At 39.8% G+C, this 19,373-nt stretch overlaps 1 protein-coding gene across 1 annotated transcript in view; it reads right to left on the bottom strand.

Moving 5' to 3' along the window:
• The window catches only part of LOC150081130 (focal adhesion kinase 1-like), a 1,307,299-nt gene that overhangs the window by 1,101,392 nt on the left and 186,534 nt on the right, over nucleotides 1-19,373 (bottom strand). The window contains exon 5 of the mRNA XM_090380936.1: nucleotides 3,974-4,050. Coding sequence (XP_090237062.1) covers nucleotides 3,974-4,050 — 77 coding nt within the window. The remainder of the gene's footprint in view (nucleotides 1-3,973; nucleotides 4,051-19,373) is intronic.

The raw sequence follows: 19,373 nt of genomic DNA, 5'->3' as shown, positions 1-19,373 counted from the left end.
GACTGCATGTACTTAGAAGGGTTGTTTGTGAGAAAAAGATCAAGCATGTTGGCTGCGTGGTTAGGATTGTCTGGTATTATGGTAGGCAAAGGGACAAACTGTGCGAGGTGATTAGTAATGCAAAAGCCTCGGCATCTCGACCAGCTGGGTAACTGTTACAAGAAAACAGAAGCCAGCTAGAATTGTGAACATTAAAATCACCAAGGAAAATTATCCCACTGTTAGGAAAGTTGGACTGGAAAAAGTCAAGTTTCAAAGAGCTCCAAGTGATTAGTGGAGTTGGGAGAATGATAGAGGCAACAGATGAATTTGGCAGAATGTGGTAGATAGATTTTAGGGCAGAGAAGATCAAAAAGAAGAGATTCCAAATTACTGTCTCTGACAGAAAATATCAGAAAATATGCACAAGTGCTACCTTTGAAGTGAAAGGAATCATACAGTGAATAATTTTAATAAATGAGATGAGCAGTGGTTGAATCAACCGACAACTGGGATTAGGTCAGAAAAAGAACATGGGGTTTGGCAGACTTTTTTTTTTTTTTTTTTGATTTGGTAGTTGTTGGCGCATCGGCTTCTGTGGCCATATTGCACCTCCCAAGGTTTTTGCTGTACTTTGATCCAAGCCCGAGGCGGGAATCGAACCGGCGACCTTTGGGTTGCCGGGCAGGTACTTTACCCACTCGGCTAGCCCGGTCGGCGTTTGGCAGACTGTAAGTGGAAATGGACATCACTGATATTAGAACTGAGACCACGTACATTTGTGAAATGAATGAGGAAGTGTTTGGAAGGTTTAGCTCTTTTTACAGATAAGTTTGCACAATTAGTTTAAACAATCCATGGTATATTCAGAAGTAAGAAAAGGCAAGGACAAAGGACATGCTGTATGACTTAATGAAATTTTTGGATATGGCGTATAGATGGTAAGAATATAACCAGATCAATCAATCTGGTTACATTATATATAACATAGCCTCAACAATGTCCCAGCATACACACTATTCGGACTACCTCCAGCCACTAGTCATCTACCACCTAGTAGATGACTAGTGACCTAGTAGATGACTAGTGGCTGGAGCTTGGTAGCAATACCCATCACAATGTGGACTAATGGGTCCACATTGTGACGGGTATTGCTACCAAGTACACAGGGTGGTTGTTGTTATGTCTGGTGTTACTGTTGGTCGAAGAACTCTCTGACTATCCTACAAGTGTTCAGGATTACAACATTCTCGAGTGCCTTGTAGGTGTTTCCTGAGAGAACTACTGCTGCTAGGCTGTTATGTAGGGTCTTTGGTACCATACCGGTGGTTGACACGATGATTGGGTTGGTCGTTACTTGTTGCTTATGCCACATCTCTTTGATCTCCAGTCTTAGATTTTTGTACTTCCTGATTTTTTCCTTGTGGGTTTTCTGGAGATTGCCAGTGTTAGGCACTGCTGTGTCAATCAGATAGGTAGCCATTTCCTTCTTGTTCAAAAGGGTTATGTCCAGTCAGCTGTGCAGGATTGTCTTATCTGCTATTATGGCAAGGTCCCAGTACAGCTTATGCGTTGGGATCTCTAGTACTGCCTGGGGTTCTACTTGATTTTTTTTTTTTTTTTTTTAGTAGTTGTTGGTGCATCAGCTTCTGTGGCCATAATGCACCTCCCAAGGTTTGTGCAGTAATTTGATCCAAGAGGCCTCCGTAGCCGAGTGGGCAGGAGCGGGAGTGCAGTAGCACACACACTCTTTGAGTAGACCGGGGTTCAAGCCCCTGACTGCTGAATACGGTCGATCTGCCAACCCGCACTGGACCAGCGTGGCAGATTATGGTCCATTTCCCTCAACATGAATTGTTGAGGAGGCTTCCATCCTGCAGTGGGTTGATAATGGCTGCACTTTACTTTTTTTACTTTTTTGAGGCAAGCCCGAGGCGGGATTCGAACCCGCGACCTTTGGGTTGCCAGGCCAGTACTTTACCAACCCGACTAGCCCGGTGGGCGGTTCTACTTGTAGTACAGTACATTTTCCTTGTACAGTATTTCCTTGCTAGCTTCCGAAGTATTATCCTGACTACCTGGTCGTGCCTGCGAGTATACGCAGCTGGGCGACCACCTTGCATCCCGCAGTGACGTGTTCGAAACCAGGTGGCATTGTCAACATGGATTAAACATGGGTTCCTTAGCAATGTATTTTCTATAGTTTCTGGTGTTGATTACCTAATTTTGGATAGCAAACATGAATTCTTCAGTCTTGGGGAAGAGAGTCCTGCTCGTGAGCCATGCATTGGAAGCAATTTTATCTATGTGATCTTGATGAAGGTCATTGTAGTGTCTGCGCCACGGAGTGTCTTCTTTGCCTATCTTTCTAGTTTCATTTGTGCAGTCTGGGTGAGATGGGACTCTGCCTAGATTTATGGGGTATACCGCTTGTCTCTCCTCCATATATCCTGGTAGAGTGCTGCTGTCTGTTTCTGGAAGTAATCCTTCGGGTTAGCAATTCTGTTTTCTGTTGCTCGATGAGGTCTATTAGGCACCTTCCTCCTTTCCAAGCTATTGTCAGTCCCTCCATGGCTGACTTCGGGTAGTGTTGGTAGCTCTTGGGCATCACTATCCTTGTCTTTCTCATGATATCCTCCAGCTCAGTTCTAGTCCAATCTATGACCCCAAAGGAGTATGTTAGCACTGGGACTGAGTAGGTGTTTATGGCTTTAACTGTGTTCCCTCCATTTAGCTTTGCTCTCAGCAGGCACCTCCATAGCCAGGTTGGCAGGAGCAGCAGTGCGTAGCACATGCTTCTTGATTACACTGGGGTTCAAGCCCGTGACCACCAAATACAGAGGATGCGGAAAAGTCAGGGAACGACCACCGCACATCCCCCAAGCAATATGGCCTTAGTTGCTAATGCTCCTAAAAACCAAATAACTAACTAACTAACCTGCTCTCAGCAGGCTTCTGAGTCTCTGATAGTATTTTTTGGTAAGGCAGGCCTTAATTTCCTTGTACTGTGCTGAGCCTGCATCATCCGCGGGTATTTGTAGGTCTCTCCCTCTGTCATGGCTTCGATCTCTTTACCAGTCTGCGGCTGGTAGTTTTGGCTGACTAATTTTCCCTGGTGCAATCCATGGTCTTATATTTGTCTAGACATTTGTTATTATTATTATCTGCTATCATTGCATTTGTTATTATTATTATGTTAAAGCCTCCCAAGAGTAACTAATATTGGGATAAGTGTACTACAGCTATAGAAGTATGTGTTTACAGGCTGATGTGTGTGTGTGTCACATTTCCATGGTTGAAAAACCTGGAATAATTCATGGGGAAACACAACATACCCTCCACCAGAATCAGCTAACTACAGCCTCAAAGAGGACTTTAGAAATGCCTCCAGTCACTACTGGGAATCAAACTCACACCTCTCCGAGTTACATGTGACAATATCACTATAATATCATGGAGGAAAATCTAATGAATTGTCGTATATACTGTATTTTTTTTTTCCTCTTAGAAAAATATTTCTAAGACAAATAGCACTACAATGACTGCACTGCATGAGATAGCATTAAATGGAGTATGCTGCTAAATACTAATGAAAATTTAAACTGAGTTAAATTTTGTATTTTTTAATAACTGCTTGCTTTTTTTGTATATTTATTAGTAGTAAGTACTCTCAAATGATGCAAGGAAGCAAGCATAAAGCAAAAAAAAAAAAAAAATGTAAATATAATAATGTAAAATGATTTAGACAGAATGTATTGAGTATTACAGCTCTGGTTCATACTATGTTGATATCAATATCTATATTGAGGTAAACTTCTGTTATTATTTCACAAATAATGTAAAAAGAAATAAAAATAAACTAATTCTATTTTCTGTCTTTCATTTCCATATTCCACCCTGTTTCTCTCTGCCATATCTATACAAAACTTTCACTAAGGTAAAAAAAATAAAAAAAGCAATGAATCCAAAATACGTAACAGAAATGAAAACTTACCTAATCTCTATGCAGCATAACTGTATAGCTATTTCCTGTTCAATGCTAGTTTCCAACTTTAAATAATCATTTTTAACCTATTAAAACAGAATATTACTTTAAGAAATGCTAATGGCAAGCAGTGGAATATATCTAAAACTGCGTTTTTTTTTGTTTTTTTTTTTAACAGGATATATGTAAATAAAGTGCATATCATATATTATAAGCTGAGCATAAAAAAAATTACTGACAATACAAACATGAAAAACCAGCTAAATGAAGAGTCACCATCATATTTAACAAGTTATTATGGGATCTGCATCTGATAAGTTTTCAAAATGTACAAAAAATCTAAAAGAAGAATATTATTGACAATAATTTACTGATTTTGTTTATTAACAGTAGAACATAGTTAAAAGGGCAAAATAACAATTTAAAAGTAGAATGTAATGTTCAAGATAAGACTTGGACTCTGCTGCCTTGGTGAAAAATCAGTGCTTCAACAAAAGTAGATTGAATTATAATGGAGACACTGTGGAATCGTGCTCATAAGGAACAATTTTCCATCGCATCGTCCGTGCAACTTATTTTACAGGGGCTGAGATACACTTAAAACAGAAGAGTGCAAGAACATTTTCTAATACTACTGATGCAATGTTAGCTGGACTGGGAGGTGGTTCACATGGAATAAACAAATATGTGATCTGTGTTAAAGTTACTAAGAGCAAAATAATGTGTATTCTTGTACACTACTGATTTATATTATTCAAAGTTTAGATGTAAAGAGATGTCAAGTGATTAATGAGACTAGTGGGAGGGAAGAAAAATGAATGTGATCATTACAAATTATCAGGGAATGTAGAAACATATATTAATTATAAGTTAGTCTGCAATCAAGTCACTGGGGGAGGAGAAGTAAACAAGGCAGATTGTGAAAGGGAGCTTGGCTAAGAATAAAAAGAAGAGTGGCAGAGAATTCTTTGTTTAGATTAATACTAGAGACACAGGAATGAACCACGCCAAAGATAAGAAATGCATAACTACTGATGATCCTCTTCAGGTTGCTGACAATATAAACAAATATTCAATATCTAAATTCACCCATGAAGAAGTTTATAGGGATTAGGATAGCACAAGTATACCAAGTTATAACTGGGATAGAAAAATGATGAGTACATTAAATAACTCTCAGGAACTAGAGGTATTTGTTGTCAACAAATGCAGGCATATTCAAGGGATACTAGAAACACAGAGCTATTGAGATATAGCAATCAGAATTTGTGTGTGTGGTATGGGTGTTTATTGGCGCATCAGCTGCTATGGCTATAGTGCGCCTATTCGTAGTTATATCAGAAAATAATAAAGAACATAACAATTCAAATTCATTTCAGTTCTGAGAGCTATTCATAAAAGATTATACACTCTAATTTGTTTCAGAAAGCAGAAAAGTTCCTTAATATTTGCCTCCTCTCCTATGATATGATGTAGTGTCAGCGGTTCTTGAAGATTAGCCAGATTTTGAAGTGTTGAAGTACGATGTGGTTGATAGTGTGGACAGTCAATCAAAATATGTTTGACTGTTAGATGTTCAGAGCAGTGTGAACACTGCGGAGGATCATTGCCGGTGAGTAAATGGAGGTGAGTCAGATGGGTGTGCCCTATTCTTATCCGTGCGAGTACCACTTCTTCTCGCCGAACTTTCTGGGTGCATGAGTGCCATAATTTTGGGTCCTGTTTCAATTGAAAGAGTTTGTTATTTGTTTCTTTATGCCATAGCGCTGTCCACTGTGCATGGTATGCTGTTTGAATTATGATATTATAATCAGATGCTGGAATGAAGGCACAGGTTAAGTCTAAGGTTGATGAATTTTTAGCAGATATATAAGCTATTTCATTTCCTTTTATGCCTGAATGTGCCGGAATCCAGCAAAACTTCACTAGTTGTTGACGGTGGTCAATTTGCAAAAGCAAATGGTGATTCTTTTGAGAGGGATTCTGCAGTGCTCTAATTGAGCTGAGAGAGTCAGTGTAAACTATATATTTTGCAGATGGGTGTAGAGTCAAATTTTCTAGAGCTAATTGTATTGCATACAGTTCTGCTGAAAAGTTGGTATACTCAGGTGGAAGAGAAGCTGATATGATAGCAGAGGGAAACACTGCTGCTGCTCCAACAGTTGAAAGAGATTTGGAACCATCCGTATATACCGGCAAGAAGTCAGCACAGCTTTGAAGATGGCTAGCATGGAGTTGTTGCACATTCAGTGTCGGTAGGCGATTCTTTCCCCATTGGAGAAAATAAGTATCACAAGTTAGTTGAGGAAACGGGGTCCACGGAGGATGAGAGTAATTCTCTATCTGTTGCCTATTGTGGAGAGGAACATTCCAGTTCTGTGATATTTCAAGAAGCCGTAGGCCAGCTGGTCAGATTTTACCTGGTTTATTTCTATAGAGATTAACTAGTGGTTGATTAAAAAGGTATGGCTGAATAGGATGCAAAGAGCAAGTCTGTATTTTGGCTGCATATTTAAGTAACAGCATTTTTCTGTGGAGATGCAGAGGGGGCTCATGAGCTTCAATGTATAGGCTATGAGTTGGAGATGTCCTATACGCACCAATTGCAATCCGCAGTGCATTATGTTGAATAGGATCCAGCCAGCGTAGTACACTCCCTCGGGCAGAATCATAAACTGGAGCACCATAATCTAAACGGGATCTGATCAATGCTCTATATAAGAGCAGCAAAGTTGTACGGTCTGCTCCCCAAGAATGGGCAGATAAAGCTCTTAGCATGTTGATCTTTTTGAGACAGGTAGTACGTAATAATTTAACATGCTCAAAGAAGTTCAGCTTACTGTCCAGGATTAGTCCCAAGAATCTGATATTGCTGGCAATCGGAATGGTGGTATTTGATATCCGAAGTTGAGGATCCGTATGCAGTTTGCGTTGATTGCAAAAGTGGATCGCAACTGTTTTTTGTTGGGGAAGACGATATCCATTGCGCTCAGCCCACTTTTGTACTTTATTGAGAGACATCTGCAATTGCCTTTCAATAGATCTCATATTCTGTGAATGGCAAGAAAGAGAGAGATCGTCAGCGTAAAGGTACGCCTCTACGGTATTTGGAAGTTCTTTTGTGATAGAATCAATTCTGAGGGCAAACAGGGTTGCACTCAAAACTGACCCTTGTGGTACTCCTTCTTCTTGCAAGAATGTAGTAGAAAGGGAATTTTGATATCGCACCTGGAAAGATCTGCTCTTGAGGAAGTTCTTAATGAATATAGGCAGGTTGCCATGGAGACCATGATTATGGAGGTCACGGAGAATTCCATAACGCCAGGTAGTATCGAATGCCTTCTCTATATCTATGGAGACCATAACTAGGTGTTCGTTTTTAACAAAGGCATTGCGGATTTCGGATTCAGCCTTGATCATCAGATCAAAGGAGGACCTGTTTTGGCGAAAGCCATGCTGACTATTACTTAGTAGATGTTCGCTTTCAATGATCCAAGTGAGTCGACTGTGGATCATTTTTTTCAAGAATTTTACCAAGGCAACTGGATAGAGATATTGGTCTGTAACTATTAGGATTGGAGGGGTCTTTTCCAGGTTTCAAAAAGGCCAGAACTGTAGCATGGTGCCAAGAAGTGGGATAAACATTTCCCAGGAAAATTCGGTTAAAAAAGGCTAGCAGCATTTGTAAGTTTTCCTCATCAAGGTGCTGTAACATAACATAATATATCCCATCTGGCCCAGCGGCACTGTTGCATGTTGTTCTGATGGCTTGCATAAGTTCACATTTTTGGAGTGGCTGGTTATATGGAAGTAGCAGTGAAGTTTGAAAGTTGATGTGTCTCTGTTCTGTGGTGCTCTTGGTTTTCTGAAATTCCGGAGAGTAGGTGGAAACAGCTGAGACGTGAGCAAAAGTTTTGCCTAAGGCATTTGCTATATCCAGAGGAGCAGAGACGTCTAGACCATTGCAGGAGAGAATTGGGGAAGGAACAGTTGGAAACTTCCCGGAAAGCTGCCTAATTTTCTTCCATATTAATCGTGGGTTCATGTTTCTATTGATAGTCGATGCAAACCGAGTCCAAGAATCTTTCTTCGCTAGTCTTTGAATGAGACGAGCTTTTGCCTTTAGTTTCTTGTATTTAATAAGATTAACTGTAGTTGGAGTTCGACGAAATAAATTCCATGCTTTATTTTGTTCTTTCTTAGCTTTTGTGCATTCTTCATTCCACCAACAGTTGAAATGGCGTCGAGTCTTGGAATTTGATATTGGAATTGAGCTTTTAGCTGCAAATAAAAGGCAGGAAGTGATATAGTCGGTAACTTCATCTATGGGATGTAGTTGTATAATTTTTTTGTCCAGTGTGATTGCTGACTGAAATTTGTCCCAATTAGCTTTAGAGAATTTCCATTTCCTGCAGGGTTCATCTAATGGTGGTTGAGTAGTCATCAGATTACAAACAAATTGGAAAATGATCGCTGCCCATGGGATTATCCAGAGCGGACCACTGCATGACTGGAAACAGTATCGGGGAGCAAATCGATAGGTCAATGGCAGAAGTCTGTCCATTAGGTAACTGTATATGGGTGTGTGAACCACTGTTAAGAAGAGTGAGGTTTTGTTTTTCCAGTAAAGTTTCGATCAGTCGGCCGCGTCTGTCTAATTTAGTTGATCCCTATAAAGGGTGGTGGCCATTGAAATCCCCTAGCAGGCAGATAGGGGAGGGTAGCTGTAATAATAGTTCCTTAAGATCATTATAAGCGTAAGTATGATTTGGTGGGGGATAAACTGAGACTAGAGTTAAAGCAGTCTGAGTAATCAGACGCACAGCGACAGCTTCGATTTGGGTTTGGAGAGTGATTTGCCTAGCTGGAATCCGTGTGTTAATTAAAATAGCTACACCACCACGAGCAGAATTGGAAGTATTTCGATCTATTCGATAGACTGAGTAGTTTTTTATGGAAATGGAAATTTGAGGAGTTAAATAGGTTTCTTGCAGGCAGAAACCAACTGGAGAGTAGCGGTTAATTAAGTAATGAATGTCGTCAATGTTGCCACGAAAGCCTCTGCAATTCCATTGCAAGATGTTAGGCATTACTTGAATTTAGAAGAAGAAGCTGTACCTGACGTGGCTGTCTTATGTCGTTTTGGCTTTGGTTTGTCTCTTTTTGGAAATGTAGGGCGACCTGTGTCCATATCTTCTTCTTCTACAAATATTTCCAGAACCGGATCTTTCTGTTTGGATGAATACTCTGAATGCATCGATGTGTCCTGAATAATCTTTTTTGTAGATGAATTAGCATTATTTGAAGTAGTAGCAATCACTGGTGGAGGAGGAGATTTTGCTGGAATCTTAAGAGGCGTATTACTGGCTTGGTCTGAGTGCTTCAGGGTATTGGACTCTTGCTGAGAGAGGACAGCTCGAGCCCAGTCGGAGATTGATATGTTATGTGGAATGGTAACATCAGTTTGCGTGGCTATTGTCTGATTTTTTTTGCGATACTGGCATAGGTACGGTTATGTATACTGGGTGCAACTAATTTTCTTGCTTCCTGATAACTAACTTTATTTTCAACTTTATATTGCATAATTTTTTTCTCTGTTTTCCATCTCTCACATGTCTTAGAGTAGGCCGGATGGTTGCCTTTGCAGTTGGGACAGATCATTTCTTTCACTGAACAATCACTTTGAATGTGATCAGAGGATCCACAGTTGGGACAAACTGGGTTGCTTCTGCATGTCGTTTGAGAGTGGCCATACTTTTGGCATTTATAACATCTCAACGGATTGGGTATAAAAGGACGAGTGCGGCAAAGAAGATATCCTGCTTTTATTGATGAGGGCAGATTTGGACTGTTAAAGGTGAGAATTATATTTCTGGTGGGTATCAGAATATTGTCTCTTTTGACCATAATTCTTTTTACAGCGATTAGATTTTGTTCCTTAAGTTCTCCTTTAATTTCTTCCTCCGTCACATTCATCAGGTCCCAACTAGATATTACACCCTTTGATGTATTTAGGGTTGCATGTGGAGTTACGTTAACAGGAATACCAGCAAAATTTGTCATTTTTAGTAGTTTTTCAGAATGCCTGTGGTTCAGAGTTTCAACAAGTAAGTCCCCTGATTGCAGTCTCCTATTCTTGGGAGACCCTGCAATACTTTCCAGATGTTTTTGGATTAGAAAAGGGGATAGCTTACTGAGAGACTGTTCTGATAGTGAGTGCATTATTAAAAATGCTGGTAAGTCTGTCACCGAGGGATTTGTTTTCAACCTCTTTGCTTGTGACGAATCATGTTTATGTTCAGTATCTGGCCGACGACAGCTTGTCGACTCTATAGTTGGAAACATATTTTTTTCCATGTTGGCTCCTCTTAGCCCCTGGCAGATGAACTTTTCTGCCAAGGTTACCGGCCCCGCCACGGGGAGGCAGGAGCAGTGCCTGGTGTGACCAAGCGAAGTTAGTAGTGATTAGTCTACTAAATATGAAAAAAGAAAGGTTACTTTCCTTTCTTGCTCTCGATCAGTACTTTTGAAAAAAGAGCTGCAATTAAATAAAAGGATTTATTAAGGAGAAGAACGTAAAAGAGAATTAGAATTCACCTTTTGAGAGTCGCAGTGAAAGCACAGAGAAATCGCTCAGTCACAATCGCTTGGCACCCGGGGCCAATCAGAATTTGAATACAGGAAGTACAATGTGAGCAGCAAGGAGAGACAGGACAAGATATAGGAAGTTATGCTTTTGGTTAAGAAGAACACACAATACAATTGACTTAGCATTGCATCCACATCAAGTGGATGCAATGCTAAGTCATTTTGGCGTGACATAAGCAATGGGAAAGCAACAGTATCAGTAAGTGTTAGTTATAGGCCAAATAATTAAGATAAGTATAATGAACAATTATATACACAAATAGAATATGCCAGTAAATGACAATGTCTTATAATGTAGGATTTTAATTCCCAAATACTGACTGGACTGGAATTTGAGGGTTTGTCATCACAAGGTAGCAAAACTTATCTGGATTTATTGAATGATTGTTTCCCACACTTTAATGTTACCGAGGCAACAAGAGAAAGCAATACTCTTGATCTGATTGCTGTGGTCTACATAAATTTTGACATTTCCAAAATTTATGGTGTTTCTGGATGTACTTTTATTGCTAATTCTAAAAATTCAAACCATTTTTATCACTTTTAGAACTTTTTTAAGAACAATGAAATTAATTTCATTGTTCTTAAACTACAGTGGTCTCAGACAGTTTTTCAATTCTATACAGTGGGACCAACTGATGTTTCCAATGGCAAATTCTAAATAGGAAGCATTCAAGGAATTAATCTTGGAAGCTACTAGGCAGTGAGATAATTCTTGCAGGAATGGAATCCTTTATCCCACACTCCACTTTGAAATCTCGTCCTTTATCTAAACCTTGGTTTTCCAATAAATGTGCTAAGGCTGTTCAAGGGAAGAATGTTGCATATCGTAATTAGCTTGTTTCTAATTCTTCAGTTTCATTTTCTGCCTACACTAAAACTCTCAACAATTATAAAGCAGTTATTAATCAGTCCAAACTAGATTCTGAACAGGCTAAGAGTAGAAAACTTGCTTCTTGCCCTAATGGTAGCCGAGCATTCTGGTCTCTTGCCAAAGCTATTGGCCGCAACTTTTGCCCATCTCTGCTCCCACCTCTGTCCAAACCAGATGGTTCTGTTGTCACTTCAGCCATGGATAAAGCTGACCTGCTAGCATCCCATTTTTCTTCCAACTCATGTATTAATGATCCTGGTAAAACACCTCCCACCATTCCCAACACACTCCATTCAATGCCTCCTGTGGTCTTCCGTCAAAAGGATGTCAGAAGGATTTTGACGAATCTTGATGCTAAGAAAGCTCCAGGTCCTGATGGTATTTTTCCACTTGTTCTCAAAACCTGTGTTCCTGAACTTACTCCTATTCTTTGCCACCTTTTTTTTCACTTTCTTATTCCAAAGATGTTTTTCCTTATGCTTGGAAATTTGCTCATATCCAGCCAGTTCCAAAAAATGGTGACAAATCCCTCCCATCCAATTATTGTTCCATTGCAATTACTTCTACTCTTTCTAAAGTAATAGAGAAATCAATTAACCACCAACTATCTAGAACCCTTCCGTCTGATCAACGATCGCAAGTATGGATTCAGTCACTGCCGATCCACTGGCTTATGTTACCCATTTATGGACTAATTCAATGGAAAAGTTCGGTGAAACACAAGTAGTTGCTCTTGACATCTCAAAGGCTTTCGATCGTGTTTGGCATAAAGGTCTTCTAAACAAGATTCCATCTTATGGTTTGCCAACCGTTTATTTGCAATTGGTTATCCAGTCTTCTCTCTGATTGCTCACTGAGGGTGATGGTAGATGTTTCTCTGTCTTCTAACTTCTCCACTAATGCCATTGTCCCCCAAGGTTCAGTTCTTTCACCCACTCTTTTCCTCTTGTATATTAATGACCTTCTTCCATTGACTGGAAATCCTATCCATAGTTTTGCCGATGATAGCACATTGCATTCCACTTTCCATTTTGAGAAACCTTGTTCTGGTCAATCAGCTTCAACTTCTCGAAAATCTGCTACCAATTCCTTAAATGCCGATATTCAGGTAATTCTCCATTGGGGCAAAGACAACTTTGTTGATTTCAACCCTTCTAAAACTCAGTCTTGTCTTATATCTCGCAAAAAGGATTCTTCTGCTCCTATGCTTATCTTTGGTGACACTCTGATTTCTAGGCAAAATGATATCTCTCTTTTAGGGATTACCCTGACTTCTAATCTCTCTTGGCACAAGCACATTACAAAAATTGCTTCCTCTGCATCAAAAAAACTTGGTTTTCACTTTCGCTCTCGGTGTTACTTTTCTTCCAAACAGCTGCTCACTCTGTATAAATCGCAAATCCGCCCCGCCATGGAATATTGTTCCCACATCTGGGTTGGTGCCCCCAAAACCTCTCTCAGGCCTCTTGATTCCATTCAGAAGATGGCAGTTAGGTTAATTAATGATTCATCATTAATGATAACAGAGTCTCTCCTCTCGCTGTGTCACAGACATACTGTTTCTGTTACATGCCTCTTCTACAGATACTTCCATGGGCACTATTCTTCAAAATTTGCTTCTATAACTCCCGCTCTCTCTTTCAAAACAGTCCAAAAATGTGCTGCTACCAGCCAACATCCATTTACGGTCCAACTTCAAACTCACAGAACCAACTTTTCATCTTCCTCGTTTATTCATTCAACTGCCGTTTTCTGGAACAACCTTCCTGCATACGTATTTCCTGATAATTACGGTCTACAGAAGTTCAAGTCCAATGTGAACAAATATCTTCTTTCGTCTTCTCAACCTCCAACACAAGCACGGTACTAAGTACTATAGGTTCTAATACCTCTCGTGTTTTTGGCATTACATTTAAAAAAAAAAAAGGCTTTTCAAACCAATTAAGAAATGCTGTTCAAGGTTTAGGCTTAAATGGTACCGACATGCCCAGATGAGTTTAGATACGTTGAGACCTACAGTCAGGTAGCTATACAAACCTATATGCTATTTCTTCCATTTACTGTTGCAGTCGTATTAACTAGTACAGTCAGTCCTCGTATAACACGTGTTTACACTACATGAATTCGATCATACACAATTTACAAACAGGGGAACGATATCTTATATAACACGAACCGAATTCGTTATGCATGATTCGCCTTTGTGTTTACAAGAAATGGCAGTCGAACGCAACACGATAGGTATGAAGAGAAGCTTCTGAAAAATTTATTTATGTTTTTTATATCAGTAAAGGGAAAACACATTTCACATTATAATATCGTAAAAACTAACACAATTCCAGCTATCGGTATAATCGTAAATGCAATTAGATCAAGTTTACTACCACTTTATACTATTTCCAGTTGTGTTCCTGCTAGTTCCACTAGCAGGAACACAACTGGAAATTCTTTTTATTGCTTTATGGTAGTAACCCCCTAGAAATGTGCTTTAGTAAAATGTGAGGTGTTAATAGTGTATCTCTGCCTTTACGGTGTTGTTTATTCAGTTGCTACACACGCGCTGCTTTATGTGTATCAAGCGTGCCTCCTAGTTTTATAACTGTGCTTTATTCCCTAAAAATGAGTAAAATATTTAAAACGTGTGAAAAGGAAGCGTCCTGGTGAAGACACTGCAGACTCGGAGAGAAAAAGAAAAGCAATATCGATAAACAGAGGCGGACTGGATCAAAAATTCTTACCCCGGGAAAATTTATAGTGGCCTCATACTATGGTTTATGGCCAAAATCACAGTGGCCTCCGGTCTACCGGGATTTCCCCGGTAAGGCTTATGGACAGTCCACCTCTGTCGATAGAGAAAAAATATGAAATTGTGAAACGCTTTGAGCAAAATGAAAGACCATGTGATAAATCCATTAAATTAAGACACAAAGAATTGGAAGAGATGGAACGGTTGTCATCTGTTTGGATAGAAAACCAAAGAAAAAACAAGTTTGCTTATGATAGAAGCAAAAGCATTAGCAATATTTTATTACATAATAGTTGTAATAAAATACGTAAATATCTTATTATGACTATTATAATTGTAATAAAATACTTATATATTTTATTACAATTATTTATTGTGTATGGTAATGTTTTGGTTACAAATGTATGTTCAATCTTGGGTGGTCGGCACCTAACCCTATTTTCCCATAGCGCCTGTTGTTTATATTGCACAATTTTGCATTGCACGAGGGTTTCTAGGAACACAACTATCATGCTATACAAGGACTGACTGTATCTGCTTTTAACATTATTTTTATATTCCGTGTCTTTGAAAATAGCAAATCACTGATGTGGAAACAATACAAGTTCATTCTATTACATTGGTGGTAACTATGCTATGGTAAAACAAATGCAGGACATAACATCATTCTGAAAAATGTATATACTACATAACTTTGGAATAAAATTAGGTGCCCAAGGTAAAATGAGTTTCCCCCTCCCCTTAAAGTGTGCCATACATGTAGCTTGCAACTGTGTAAATGACAAAAAGTAAGCCATGAGATTTGCCATTCCTACAGCATGGATAACACCTCGGGGTCACATTATTCGCACCAACTTTTGTTCTGTAAATGTATTAGTTATATAATTCAAAAGAAGACACAGGCTTTTACTGCACTAGCCAAAAAAAACAAGAAAAGAAATAAGTAAAGAAAAAATACTCTCTAACACTGAAACTGGAGCACCCAGAAGGAATGATCACAAGTTCATACAAATCAGAAGGGCCAAGATATACAAATGATTAAACTATAGAACCAATTGGATGAAAGTCTCGGCTGATATAAAAACAAATGTAGAGATGATTGTGGAGTTCAAAATAATGTGTGCACACGCACAGTTAACAAGGCTTCTCTCTCAGGAACTGACATCAGAGTGCAAGGAGATTGTAGAGAATGCCAAGAAAATGTTCGAAAACAACATTCAAGAGAGGATGGATTACTGATCTTCAAGAGACAGTCACCTTGTTATTTAACAGAACATGTGGCCCACGATGATACCATAGTGCACAGATGTTGGAAAGTCCATAGTGGCTCAGGAAGGCACATATGCTTGTCGAATGGGTAGGGGAGCAAGACCGAGGACTACTGAATGGGAGGATCATCTTATCCACTGAGACATTTACAGTGCACCTACTGCCACACTAGCTACCATCAAATGATCAGCTGGCTGTCACATCATTGCCTGTTGAACCATTGCACACTGAATGGAAGAGGGGGGGGGGCGCTGACATGTCTTAACAGTTGCTGCCCAAAATCAACAGCATCTAGAATGGTGCCAAACGCACATGCCACTTGGGATACAGAACAGCATCAAGTGGACTCCAGCAATGAATCTCACTTTTGCTTGGGCCTGATGATCACCACATACACACATAATGAAGAAGTGGTTTTTTTTTGTTTTTTTTTTTTGTAAGTTGTTGGCACATCGGCTTCTGTGGCCATAATGCACCTCCCAAGGTTTTTGCATTTTACTCTGATCCAAGCCCGAGGCAGGATTCGAATCCACGACCTTTGGGTTGCCAGGCAGGCACTTTACCCACCTGGCTAGCCCAGTCAGCAAAGAAGTGGTGAATGTAATGATCCTGTAGCCACTGTTGAATACCATACTGCACATCCTTCAAGTGTTACGGTGTGGAGACAGATCAGTTTTGATAGTCAGTTGTTGTCAGTTGAGTTCACCAATGGCAATCTGACTGACTGTCGCTTTGTCACCGAAATTCTCAAAACCATCACTCTTGCCTTTCTTACTAGAGTGCCTGATGACATTTTTCAGGAGGACAATGATAGAACATATGCTGCAAGTATTTCCTCTGAGGGTTTTCGTGGCATGGACATATTGTCTTGGCCAGCCGGCTCCATGAATTAAACTCCCATTAAACAAATGTAGGCTATGATTAGAATGACATCTACAGAGCCACCCACAGATAGTAGAGACCATGGATTTCCAGTTGTACCAGGTGCAAGAAGCTTGGTGAGAAATACAAGTATGATTCAATGCATCCACAACCATAGTGGATTTAAATCATACTGATATGCCCACTGTAATCATCATTTTGTGTCATTATATGTGTTTACACACACCCACACTAGCATTTGCTAGTTATATCATGAGTTCTTTGGCAATCATTATTCTAAGTATCCTTTCTGTATTCCCTTCAGGGTACCACAATGTCAATGTCACAGAGAGTAAAATAAATAAATGATAAAAAATAAATAAATGTAGCAGGTTTTAATATGAAAAACAAGCAGAGCAATGTTACTTCAGCTGCAAGGCCAGTAACCTATTGACCTTTACTGCTGGAACCACCTCTTCTTGAAAACTGTCGAAATAATCATAAAAATTTGTGGAAATAATCATAAAAACTATTAAGCTTTTTATAACAAGTAGGTGAAATTCTTTTTGGCATTGGCATTGTTAGAGACATATGATGCAAGAAAGCAAGCTTATAGAACATGAACCAATGTGGGGGAAAAAAAAAAACTACCCCTCCCATTTCACTTATTCATTCCCTTCAATGTTCTGAAAAAGGCCTCAGGTTGGGCAAATTCATATTTTGGCAATAAATCAGCACATACACCAACCATAAGAATAAGTATTTTACTGTAACTAAAATATTTACAAATTAAAATAAAATAAAATAAATATTTACAAAAACTGCTATTATATTAAATTAAATTATGTACGTGTGAAAAACACATTAAAACTGTGATAAAATCCTTGCGATAAAATGCACTAAAATAAACCGGATTAAAAGCGATAAAAACGATAAAATCTCTGGAGCTTTCGGAAGCATCGGCTTCCTTCCTCAGCAGTAACAAAACTTCCTGCAGCACGTCCATATATAACAGGCTCACTGTACTTATACATGTGGTGCAGTCGGCACATGGTCTGAACTGGAAGCGGAAACAGCTCAGGAACGTGTCAAGCAAAACCGTTCATCCGTACTTAGGATGATAGTTTCAAACAGAGGATGCATACGCATACCTCTGTCCCTATTCATAATATTGTGGTCGGATGAACAGATTCGTAGGCTCTCGAGCCATTTACGGTTCCAGAACCCATGTGCTCGATCCACAATAACCGAATCCTCTGGGGAGATTTGATGCTGCTTCTCCCAAAAATGTTCGGCCACAGCAGACTTATTGAAATCAGCGGTTTTTATAGCATTTGCATGCTCCCCCAGACGATCCTTGAGCCGTCGTTTTGTCTCGCCCACATAACATTCCCCACAATCCAGGCATTTTATCCTGTACACTACTCCACTACTCTGGTCCTTTGCTATTGGGTCTTTTACCTGAGACAACACTGTGTGCAACCTCCGCCCAGGAAGCTGCACACAGCGTGTTTTATACCCCCGCAAAACTCTAGCAAGATGCTCAGTAAGGCCCGGTTAGTAAGGAATGTATGCGGTAGCCACAGGAACAAACGGTTCCTGACGGTTGGACTCTATTCCTCTACTAAACCTGTCTATGATCCTCTGGGGGTATCCGCATTTTCTAAGGTCTGCTGTGACTTGTCTAATTTCACATTCATTGTCCTCAGAGGTAGTGCAGTGTGACCCTGCTCTATCTAGTAGAGCTTTCACTACACTATTCTTATGCTGCCCAGCTTGTGCTGAACTATAATGGATGTACTGGCCTCTGCACATAGGTTTTTTTTTTGGTGCTATAATGGGTGTGCAGAGGCCAGTACACCCATTATAGCTCAGCACAAGCTGGGCAGCATAAAAATAGTGTAGTGAAAGCTCTACTAGATAGAGCAGGGTCACACTGCACTACCTCTAAGGACAAAGAATGCGAAATTAGACGAGTCACAGCAGACCTTAGAAAATGGAGATACCCCCAGAGGATCATAGACAGGTTTAGTAGAGGAATAGAGTCCAACCGTCAGGAACCGTTTGTTCCTGTGGCTACCGCATACATTCCTTACTATCCGGGCCTTACTGAGCATCTTGCGAGGTTATAAAACACGCTGTGTGCAGCTTCCCGGGCGAAGGTTGCACACAGTGTTGTCTCAGGTAAAAGACCCAATAGCAAAGGACCAGAGTAGTGGAGTAGTGTACAGGATAAAATGCCTGGATTGTGGGGAATGTTATGTGGGCGAGACAAAACGACGGCTCAAGGATCGTCTGGGGGAGCATGCAAATGCTATAAAAACCGCTGATTTCAATAAGTCTGCTGTGGCCGAACATTTTTGGGAGAAGCAGCATCAAATCTCCCCAGAGGATGCGGTTATTGTGGATCGAGCACATGGGTTCTGGAACCGTAAATGGCTCGAGAGCCTACGAATCTGTTCATCCGACCACAATATTATGAATAGGGACAGAGGTATGCGTATGCATCCTCTGTTTGAAACTATCATCCTAAGTACGGATGAACGGTTTTGCTTGACACGTTCCTGAGCTGTTTCCGCTTCCAGTTCAGACCATGTGCCGACTGCACCACATGTATAAGTACAGTGAGCCTGTTATATATGGACGTGCTGCAGGAAGTTTTGTTACTGCTGAGGAAGGAAGCCGATGCTTCCGAAAGCTCCAGAGATTTTATCGTTTTTATCGCTTTTAATCCGGTTTATTTTAGTGCATTTTATCGCAAGGATTTTATCACAGTTTTAATGTGTTTTTCACACGTACATAATTTAATTTAATATAATAGCAGTTTTTGTAAATATTTATTTTATTTTATTTTAATTTGTAAATATTTTAGTTACAGTAAAATACTTATTCTTATGGTTGGTGTATGTGCTGATTTATTGCACAAAATATTCCCTTCAATGGTTTGTCCAGTTCTTCCTTGAATTTGTTTAAGCTATCAACTTCCACAATGACATATTTAAGTCTGTTCC

The sequence above is a fragment of the Mastigoproctus giganteus genome, chromosome 9, assembly GCF_048544385.1.
Source record: "Mastigoproctus giganteus isolate SK-2022 chromosome 9, ASM4854438v1, whole genome shotgun sequence".
Classification (NCBI taxonomy): Eukaryota; Metazoa; Arthropoda; class Arachnida; order Uropygi; family Thelyphonidae; genus Mastigoproctus; species Mastigoproctus giganteus.
Note: the sequence above shows the minus strand (reverse complement) of the source record. Positions and strands in the feature narration are given on the sequence as shown.